Source organism: Stegastes partitus, unplaced genomic scaffold (assembly GCF_000690725.1).
Source record: "Stegastes partitus isolate 25-593 unplaced genomic scaffold, Stegastes_partitus-1.0.2 Scaffold661, whole genome shotgun sequence".
Classification (NCBI taxonomy): Eukaryota; Metazoa; Chordata; class Actinopteri; family Pomacentridae; genus Stegastes; species Stegastes partitus.
The window spans coordinates 1-11,021 of NW_007578392.1; the positions used below are offsets into that span (position 1 = coordinate 1).

General features: G+C 44.7%; 1 protein-coding gene across 1 annotated transcript; it reads left to right on the forward strand.

Moving 5' to 3' along the window:
- Positions 1 to 573: 573 nt before the first annotated feature.
- Positions 574 to 10,154, forward strand: LOC103363467 (cGMP-inhibited 3',5'-cyclic phosphodiesterase B; the record flags this gene model as incomplete). The annotated part of the gene is made up of 12 exons (XM_008290245.1): positions 574 to 731; positions 815 to 1,046; positions 1,142 to 1,233; positions 1,705 to 1,859; positions 2,406 to 2,540; positions 2,817 to 2,928; positions 3,098 to 3,211; positions 3,846 to 4,045; positions 5,378 to 5,581; positions 5,740 to 5,901; positions 6,557 to 6,815; positions 7,243 to 10,154. Coding segments are annotated over 12 exons (2,026 nt in total), but the record flags the coding sequence as incomplete, so codon positions are not given.
- Positions 10,155 to 11,021: the final 867 nt, after the last annotated feature.

The window sequence follows — 11,021 nt, forward strand, 5'->3', positions numbered from 1 at the left end:
GATGGATGATGTAAATGGATGAGTTATATGAAGATTCAGCCTCTGTACAGTTGTCATAAACTATAAAGTAGCTGCTCCGTGTACCAGACTGTAGAGATGTTTATTTTTGACATAAAGTTTGAACATGCGGGTCAATGACTTACTTTTAGACTCGACCTCAAGTGACCCTTCAAGGAACTGCAGTTTTTGGCACTTTGTCTTCATTTCTCAGCAGCTGGACAGAAACCTAAAGCAGGAGGGATAAAGTCACCGTGTTGTCTCTACTCAGAGTAAAAACTGCATTTTAAACTTTGCATTATTACAACGTTACCTGTTGTTCACGTGCTTTGAGGGGAACTGAGGTTTCTTTGTCCATACATTCATTACACCATGTTGAGTGTCTATACAGCGAGTGTCCACAGGGTGGCAGGAGAGGACTAGCTATGGAGGCCACGGAGCTTCTCTGACTTTAACATCATCATGTTGTTCCACTTTGCGAGGTGTCAGATAATTGGCAAAATGTGGTGCAGCCCTGGATTATGGTGGTTCGTTCACCAGATGAGACAGCTGTTCCTTGTTATGAAAAAAAAAAAGTTTGGTAAGAGTTAGAACATGTTCTTTACTGCCTGATGTCTCTGTTTGGTGCTCCAGCTCAGGTTTGTCCAATGGGCCCAATGCAAACTTGCTGACCATTCCCAAGCAGAGGTCGTCCTCTGTTACCCTCACGTACCACGCGGGGCCCAGGAGAGCAGGTGAGACTTGACCATAAACTCCCCCAAACTCACCGTATGTTGGTTGATTGCTGTTGTTCTGACCCGGTGCTGGTCCTCTGCAGGCACATCTCCCAGCCTGAGCCCCGTCACCTCACCAAGCCACAGCCCCCCTGCAGTCAGTACAGGTTCTTCATCGTCCCTCGTCACTCGGTCCCCCGTGGAGTTCCCGGACACGGCTGACTTCCTGACAAAGCCGAGTGTCAATCTGAACCTGCACAAGCCCTTGGGCTACACGCTCAGCTCGCCAGATTTCCAGCAGGCCTTCCGTAGCTCCACCTTACCTCTCTGCACCAGGTGAGACCCGCCGACCCGTCGCTGCTCCTCACTCACTTCTGATTGTAACGTTTAAATCATGCAATTGGTCACGTATTCTCGCCTGTCCGTCCTAGCTGTGGGCGTCAGATGCTCAAGGGAGTCTCCGGCGGCGATGCAGGAGAATCCCATCAACCGTTCACCAGCGAGGCTCAGCGCCGGCGCTCAGGTACACAGGATTTATTTCACATCATGACACCGTCATGGAGGACAGTCATGACGAGCGCTGTGGCGTTGGGGTTTGGAAGCAGTTCAAGGGGTTAATGCTGCTCTCTGCTGGACTCCAGCGATAATGCAGGTTGATTCTCACCCAGACGATGACACACGCAGAAAGAATGAACTTTTTGCTCGATGTGTGGGGTTTTTTTTCGGTGTATAAACTCAAAATTAGCTGCTGTGTGTTTTCAGCTACCAGGTTGAGGTTCACTTTACAATCAGCTTGAAGCAAGTTTAAAAAAGAGCAAAAGTAAAAAAATCTTGACTAAACAAAAAGAAAAACATCTGAATTAATTCAAAAGAAAGAGCTTCTGAATTTTAGCGTTTCAGCACAGAAACAGTAAAATGATAACGGACAGTACACGTCTGTTTGTCCATCGTTGATGGTTTTACATCGAGTCGTATGTGTGTTTGCATGAAGCAGGCGAAGGACTGGACTTCCCGGGGGAACCCCTGATCAGGGAGGAGAGCGTGGAGGCGGACGTGTCCGGAGACGGGAAGCCGGACGTCGGAGGAAGCCAGGGGCTGGCGGACGAAGACAAGGAGAAGAGCACAGAGCAGCAGACTCAGGGATCAGAGGTGATCATCAGATGGATGCTGTCGACTTAAACCGAGCAGCGTCTTCAGCCCCACTTCCTGCAGTCATGTGTCACACATTTAGTTCATCATTTTTACTGCTTGCAGCGTGTGAACACGGAGATCCAGTTTGTTATTCATCAACACTTCGACAGCTCTGCTTCGGTCAAAGTTGGCACAAACCTGCAACCAGTTTATTTAATTGTATAATTAGCATCATTTTGGTTTCCCCAAATAGACGATGATTAATCTAAGCTGCCATTTGCTTCACATTCATACAGAAAAGGGCTTTTGTTGATTCCTCTGAAATGTGAAGCAGCCGATTGTTTTACAGAAGATGAGATCTGGCTGTTGTGACTGGTCTGGTTACAGAAAATACATATGTGATTATAATTGTCCTCGTATAATGTATGTTTTAATGTTATTTCAGCTGTTATATCTGTTTAAACACCAGTCTGTTTGCTTGTAGATGTAAAGAAAGTTTTAGAAATCAGCTTCAGTTCAAATGTGCTCGTCTATACAGCCTGTGCTTTTGGTCATTGTCTCCAGGGCGAGCAGGAGTTCAGGTTAGATCCGATGCTGGAGGACCACGAGGACCTCATGGAGAGGATGAACACCTGGAACTTCCAGATCTTTGACCTGGTGGACAAGACGGGAGGGAAGACCGGAAGGATCCTGAGCTATGTGAGTACAGAAATCACAAACCAGACGTTTCCCGTAGCTGTCCATATCCATCCACTCTGCATGAATCTTTCTGATTTAAAATAAATAACTTGGATCTCTAACAGAGACACAGCGATACCACACCACAAATGTAAACGTCCAGCTCTTGAGTTACAAACTGTGAACTTCCTGCATGCATATTGATATATTTAACGTTGAGCTGAATCGTTCCGTGGATCGGCTGATCATCTCCTGCTCTGATCGGTGTCTCGCTAACGCCTGCTTGTGTCTCTCCAGGTGACGTACACCCTCTTCCAGGACATGTGTCTGTTTGAAATTTTCAAGATCCCCGTGAAGGAGTTCATGACGTACTTCTGTGCTCTGGAGAACGGCTACAGAGACATTCCCTGTGAGTGTCACGCTTCACAGATTTTCACTCAGTGTGTTGCTGGAGGGTGGTTGTGTCCTTATTGGACCGTTTGACTCTGTGGCAAAGCTACGATTCAGCTTTTAGTTAACCGTAAATCAGAATTGTTGCAAGCAGACGTGGTGAAATAGATGGAATTTCAAACCCACAGATCACAACCGGGTCCATGCTACTGATGTGCTCCACGCTGTTTGGTACCTGACCACTCGACCAATCCCTGGGTTCCAGCAGATCCACAGTGAGCACGTGACGGGGAGCGACACAGGTAAACGCCGCCAGTCACAGATCGCCGCTTCGTTCAGACGTTTATTCAGCCTGCACACGGCGTCCTTCCTAATGGATGCCGGTTAGTCCCCGTGGTTTCCTCAGAGTATAAAAATCTGGCGAGCGTGGAAACGATCATCTTTAACTCGTTAGCGAGGTTTTGGTGCGCCGGTCCTAATGAACATCTTGTGGCTGACGTCACTTTATTGGATGGATGGAAACGTGTTTTGGCAAGAAATCATACCTTCGAGGAAAGAAATGCAGCCACCTACTGAGATGGAGACTAATCACGCTGGAAATAGTTAAAGTGTGCAGATAGTTTGGTTTAAAACGCAGCGAATCCTGATGTTACAGCTCTTTAGAAATGATTTGACGCTTATCCACTGACGCCTGGTGCTCAGGCTGCCAGGACAGCCGTCGTATGATGAGAGAGGAGCTGAGAAAGTATGAGTAATGTGAACAACTAGTGTGTGTGTGTGTGTGTGTGTGTGTGTGTGTGTGTGTGTGACCATATTCAGCACTCTTTCTCTGTGTGGTTTTGCCTAATTGCAGAAGAGCTCCAGCTGTAGCCTGATTTCGCAGCAGCTTGTTTCTGCGACACTCATCGCCGTCCGTCGTCTTCTCTTGTGTTCCAGATTCGGACAGTGGAATCTCTCCAGGCAGGATATCCTACGCCTCCTCCAAGAGCTCCTCCATTTCAGACGACAGCTACGGCTGTCTGGCCTGGAACATACCTGCCCTGGAGCTCATGGCCCTTTATGTAGCAGCTGCAATGCACGACTATGACCATCCCGGTCGCACAAATGCCTTTCTAGTAGCCACTAATGCACCTCAGGTAACCGGCAGCGTCTACTGCGAGTGTTGAGGAGGGAATCAAACCAGAGTGTCTTTATTTCTTGTACTTGTGTGGAAAACCCTGTTGTAGTGCTTTTCAAACCCGCTCAGAATCCTTCAATCTCATTATACCAAAAAAAAGTATGACATTGGGTGCAAAGAACGACTATAAATTAACAAACTGTGCAAGATAAAAACAAGACGAACAAGACGTTTGCTGCCTTCATACTAAACAGTTTTTACTTTATCTATCTGTAAATCTTCTCCGACTTGCTGGTCAAAGCTTTTTCTAGAAATAATAATAATAAAACTAGCAGCATTCTTCATGGATTATAAGTGTCACCATCCATCCAGCCGTCTGTTCTTTCAGTTATCCGCTCAGAAACAGGAGGTCAGATTTTGGTCAAAACGTGCCTCCTAACAGGAATTATTTTCTCTGAACAACAACAGACGAAGAGCAAATATCAGCTCTGGTGGTGTCTGGGCCGCTGATCAATTCTGTGTATATATGCAAAATCACATGTCCGGCCAAGGCGCCCCTAGTGGCGGCTGCAGGACTGTTTTTTATTTTTTTTAAACCTAATTTTTAAAACAGACAAACTAAATGACACAAGCAGTTATTTATAACTTCTAAACATTTCATATTCTCATAATTGACCTGACTGTCATTCAGGCGGACTCACATAGTTCTGATGTCTGCAGTGTGACGGTTAATCTTTAACTTGAGTCAACACCGTCCTTATATCATTTTCTTTACATGCTTCATAACACAAAGCCGTTTTCTGCTCGATTGATATGAACACAGACTTTTGGTGTCGTCTCTACAGCCTCACGTGGAGATGATCTGTAGGAGTAGCTGATCCCAGGAGGGATGAAACGGTTAACCACTTGCCCCAGTTTAAATATTGCACTTTCACAACATGTCCGGCGATAGCACTTACACTGTCTGGGTCTTGTCCCAGGAAAAGTGGGTTAAAAGAAGGGAAAGGGAACCCTGAACCTATTGATCGCTAATGATGTTGACAACCGTAGTGTTTGCTGAATGGATCTTAAGTCTTTCTTCGTATCTGACGTCCCTGTCGCTGCTTTTAACCCGTCGCTCCCCTCAGCTATACGTTTGTCATATTTCTGATTTCATAACCAAATACCCTCGTGTCCTTTTTACCTCATTTATTGAGTGCTTGCTATTTTTAAATCCAATACAAATTGTGTAACTCATACGCGGACGCATTATGTAAGCAAATTTATCATTTTACAGGAAATTGTGGGAATCTTCTTAGCGTGTCATCTTTCCCCTCTCTCACCACTTGTGTTTTGTTTTTTTTGGGCGTAGGCGGTGCTGTACAACGACCGCTCAGTGCTGGAGAACCACCACGCTGCGTCCGCATGGAGCCTCTACCTGTCCCAGCCTGAGTTCAACTTCCTGGTCAACCTGGATCACGTGGAGTTCAAGCGTTTTCGCTTCCTTGTCATCGAGGCGATACTGGCCACAGACCTCAAGAAGCACTTTGACTTCCTGGCTGAGTTCAATTCCAAGGTATGAGATGCTTTCATTTCTTGCAAAATATTGACTCGAGCATCGAGAGGAAGCAGCGTTTAGATGTGGCTGAGCAGTAAGCAGCAGAGTGAATGCAGGACAAACCAGTGGACTAGCTCTGATGTAAGGCATCCGTCTTTTTTTTTCTTTGCCAACAGGTGAACGATGTGAACAGTCCAGGAATTGATTGGACCAATGAGAACGACAGACTGCTGGTGTGCCAAGTGTGTATCAAGCTGGCAGACATCAACGGGCCAGCCAAGGTCCGTGACTTGCACCTCAAGTGGACAGAAGGCATCGTCAATGAGTTTTATGAGCAGGTACAGACCGCATGCTGACGCTGTGTTCAGGCATCATTGATCAGTTATCTCTATATGGAACTTGTAGAAATAATAAAACGACATCTGATTTTATACCGTTTTTGTAAAATGAGAGCACACCCTCAGAAAAGAAGACAGAACTTTTACACTTCATCTCATCTGAAGCTCAGCAACACAATGAACAAACACAAAATAGAGAAAAGAAAACCAACCGATGGAGGAAACAGAAGTGTGAGCGCTAACTAAACTAGCATCAGCAGCCAAGTACTGCCTGTGTGTTCTGGACACTTCCACCCCGTCAGAGCGCTGCCCCAGGGTGGAAGTGGAACGTGCACAATCGCACCGGTCAGTTAGGCTGAACTCCAGCGATGCGTCGTATTCTAACAACACACTCGTTATTATAACAACTATGAACAATAATGAACAACTAATGAGCCTTCCAGCATCAAGCCCTCCTCGTATCTGGACCTCCGTCTGGACAATCCGACAGCTTTGATATCCGACATAGAAGAAGGTTTTACATTTAGAGTCGGATCATCGAGTCACGGCTGTATTAGCATCCTGCTGCTCTCTGATTATGAAGTCGTTTCCACCAGCTTCCTCTTTCATTTCTAAAGAACTGTGTTGAAATCTAATCTTTGTTTCTAATCTGCAGGGAGATGAGGAGGCCAGGTTGGGATTACCCATCAGCCCCTTCATGGACCGCTCGTCCCCGCAGCTGGCCAAGCTGCAGGAGTCCTTCATCACCCACATTGTAGGGCCGCTCTGTAACTCCTACGATGCTGCTGGCCTGCTTCCCGGCCACTGGATTAACGAAGCGGGATCAGATGAAGACGACGAAGAGGGACAGGTGGACATAGACACGGACGAAGATGAGGATGACGAGGACGAGCTTGAAGATGAGCTGGCACCAAGTAAGATTCCACACCCACAGACCAACGGATGAGCTTATGATGAGGGTCTTTTTAACCTGCTTCACACTGTTAAACCAGAGAGTCTGGTTTGCAGAGATTTACACTGAATTATACTCAGTAACACCAGAAAACAAGTCACCTTTCAGTTTAACTGCTCTATCCATATGCATGATCCCTCTCTCTTGATGGCTCTGTTTCTCTCCCCTCTACTCTCTTTAACTGCTTTTCTCTTCAACTCTCCCCAACCTTTTATTTCGGCCATTACATAACATTCAGTGTTGCTGCCATGTTTTTTTCCATTTCTGGTATCACCGTCAGGTCACCATAAGCCAGGCAACCTTTGACCGCCTGGTGACCCATAAAGTTCACTCTTACACCAGTCTAGAGTTTCCTAAACGAACATGTTTGCCTTTTTTTGTCGTGGCAGGAAGGAGGAAAAGCCGCCGCAGGTTGTTCTGCAGCATCATGCAGCACCTGACGGAGAACCACAAGGTGTGGAAGAAGATCATCGAGGAGGAGGACAAGAGCAAAGAGCTGGGCAAGCAGCAGCCGGCAGACAGCCTGCCCACCTCCCCGTCGGATGACATCCAGGTCATCCAGGAGGAGGAGGAGGGCGAGGAGCGTCAGTAGCAGGAGGTCAACGGACAGAACAGAGACGTGTGAAACAGAAGAGGAGAGGCAGCAGAAGGACACGAGTCCCTCGACCACCTGCCTTTCACTGACAAACAGTTGACAAATGCACATAAAACACACTTTGCTCCCTCACACACACACACACACACACAAATGCAAACACACACATAATGAAAGATTCACTGTGCAGACACTCAGATGCTTAAGCAGTCACATTGTTTTTGGAGAAACAAAAAGGCCTTACTACTGTGAGCGGATCCTTACTGCAACGGTGGGGGCCCAACTCCTATGCACTTTCACCCCATGGAGAGTCAAGTGCACCCAGAAAAACAAGCACCAGAACTGAGGAGGAAGGTGCAGAAGAAGAAGAAGAAGAAGAAGAGAGTGGACGGGGTCCAGCATTAACTTGCCCTCCATGGTAACCTGGCTGTGATGCTGCCTTGAATGCAAAGCGCTTAACACCTCCCTTAGGTACAAAACAATTTCTGTATATTTAAAAATAAAATTTAAAAAAAATAATAAAAAAAAAACAAAAGGTAGAGGAAAAGTACTGATGCAAGTGACATCATGAAATGATTGAAGCCCTTTACCAAAGTGAACAGTTCATACACGGAAAGACAAGAGACTGAAAGCGTTTCAGCCTCAGTGTCAGGTATATTTTTGAATTATATATACACACATATATATATATCAAATGATGTGCCTGTCTGAACCTTTACTAAGTCCATACTGGCCCAGAGCCTAGGCTTGTGTAGTTCTCTCTCCTTGCTGGCGACACGAAACACTGTATCAGACTCAGTCACAGAGACATTATTGAGATGTTGACTGATTAATAGCATTATATCTGCATCATTTTTGATGCTTTTACTCATGTGTACCACCCGTCTTTTTCTTTTTTTGACTTCTTTAACTCTCCGTTCTTTATTTGAGTGTGTGAATATTTCTTTTTTGTTTGGCAGGAATGTGATAGAGAGAATGAGTAGGGAGAAAGAGAGCACATTTTTAATTATTTTAGGATGTAATTCTGTGTGTATGTCTGTGTGTCCTTTTTAGCAATGGTTGGTTTCTAATCAGTGAAATGTCCTCTGATGTTTAACATGTCGCATTCAGATCAGGAGTGCTGTTTCAATGAATGGATTCTTCATTTTCCTTTTCCTTTTTTTGTTTTTTTTGATTATAAGTATTTTTTTAAAGGTTACTCAGGATTCACGCAAAGTTGAAAAATTATTTTGCAAGAATTTATGTCATTAATATGAAATACACTTTAAAAAAAACGAAGAAAATTAAAAATCTGGGTGACTGAAGTAGTTTGTAATCTCTCAATGAACAACAAACAAAGTCAAGCAATCGAGATCCTCCGGGATGGAGGAGCATCATGCAGTCTGTGCTGTCTCTTGGCCGTTCGTACACTGTTTGCATAACCTTTTTACGACCTCACTGGAGAAAAGAAAAGAAAAAAAAGCTTATCTTGATTGTCTGCAAACATCTGTCCTGCAGCAACACATCGTACGATTACAGCAGAACATTAGGCTGTTTTTTTAATATTTTAATTCTCGTTTTAAACCAACAGTACGACGTCTACATTGACAACGGAATCCAACTTTCATTTTTCTCTTTTTAAAAAACGCCCACAACTCGGCCAGTGTGTGAAGAAGGGATCCAGGGTTTCATGTCACTTTTTCTTTATATATATCTATATCTATATATTTTACGACGTGCCACGAGGCAGGTTAAAAAAGTTCTCTAATTTTGTCTCTAAGAACTCTTTGGCATTCCACTAGAATAAGACGTTTTCTCAAAGGTAAAGGGCAGAGCTGTCGCCGCCTGGCTCCTTTACCACCTGATTAAATCACAACCTCTGGAGAAAAAAAACAAAAGCAGTGTAACTCGAGGTAGGAATATTTAAAGACAAAAAAAAAAAACAGATGTGCACATTTTAATACCAAACGAGTGTTTAGCCGCTGTACAAAAGAGTATGTGCGTATAAATATATATTTTTTAAAATAATCAAATGAATGCATCTGTTTTCTACACACAGCTGACATGTTGTACATCCTGTAACTACCGATTGTGTTTCCAGAGTTTTTATCGACTTACAGGTGTGGAACTGTGGGGGTTTGGTGTTTGATTTGTTTTTTCCACTTGGTTTCAGCCTCTCCTTGTTCTGTATCATAACCACTCTTGTATTCCTCATTATCTCTCTTCTTCTTCTCTGATCGCTGTCGCATCACTCGACCCGACCGGTGCCAAACTTTACCTGCATACTGTAATGTGTGGGCTGTGTTACGCTGATTGGCGGATTTCTCTGGGCTCCGGTGAAATGTTCCACCAGGATCAAAAAGCGGCGGCAGTGACGGTAACGAGAGTCGGGTTCGGAGCCGCACACATTCTGACAAATCAGTTGTTTTGTTTGTTTTATTTACACGTGGACCCATGCTGGACCATAAAGCCTTGGTCGCTCCTGAACCTGACGTATTCTGGCTCATTAAGTTGTAAACGTGTGTTGGCTTCTCACTGTGCAGTCCTCCAAACCCACAGTGTCCTCTGATGATTGTGCCATAAATACATCTATGAATGGTTGTTACCCTTATGCAGCATCAGTATACGTACGTCTGTCTAATGTAACCATTCACCCTTATCTACATTGTGGGGGGGGCAACAGGTTTTTGTTGTTATTTATAGCTGTCATAAAACACCATCCCTTAAGTATGAGCAGTTCTCATTGATTTTTATTGGTGTTTGTGTGTGTGTGTCTGTGTAAACTCACAATATACACGTTTTTCTTTCTTCTTTTTTTTTTTTTTGTCCATGCCACCTCGAATAAACAGAAAGAGACCGTAAATGCAGCAAATGCACACCTACACATGTTTTAACTTATAAGGCCTCCCCCCCCCGTACAAACTGCTTGATTGACACTAAACTGGTTAGGGTGGAACCAGTTACCCTCCCATTTATATTAATGCATAACACCTGAGTTATGCAGAGTTCAGCCTGAGCAGAGGTCCTAATCAGGAACAATGGGTCGCTCCATGCAGAATTCATTCCCCCGGCTCTGCAGCGCTGCAGCTTCCTCCGGCATCATGGCGTCTTTCAGCTCATTGCTTTAATTGTACTGTTCTCATGAGCGACATATAGGCTGCAGAAGGACCCCACAAACCTCAGTAACCAGCCGTGGAGCGTTGGAGAGCTAAAAGAAGAGTTAAAATCGTTCCTAATGCTCGGAGCACCACAGCGGTTACATAACGAGTCGCTAATGTCTTCTGCGTCTGCTAAAATCATAAATAAGCCGCCTGTTTGTTGCTCTGCTGACATGAATGTATTTACTGGTTGCTGGGTTGTCCCAGAGTCATAACACCATCTCACCATCCATCACTGCATGGGCGGACGTTTGATTCGAACGCTTCTTTCTCTGCACTTCTAAGCATCCGTTTCTGATGGAAATGCCTTTAACTCAAGTAAAGGAAACAAACAGAAATCAGGCCGCGGGTTACAGTGTGATATATGTTGGAATACGACGCACTCAGGAATGTCTTAGGGCGTTCAAATATTTATTTAGCTATAGATTTAGATCAA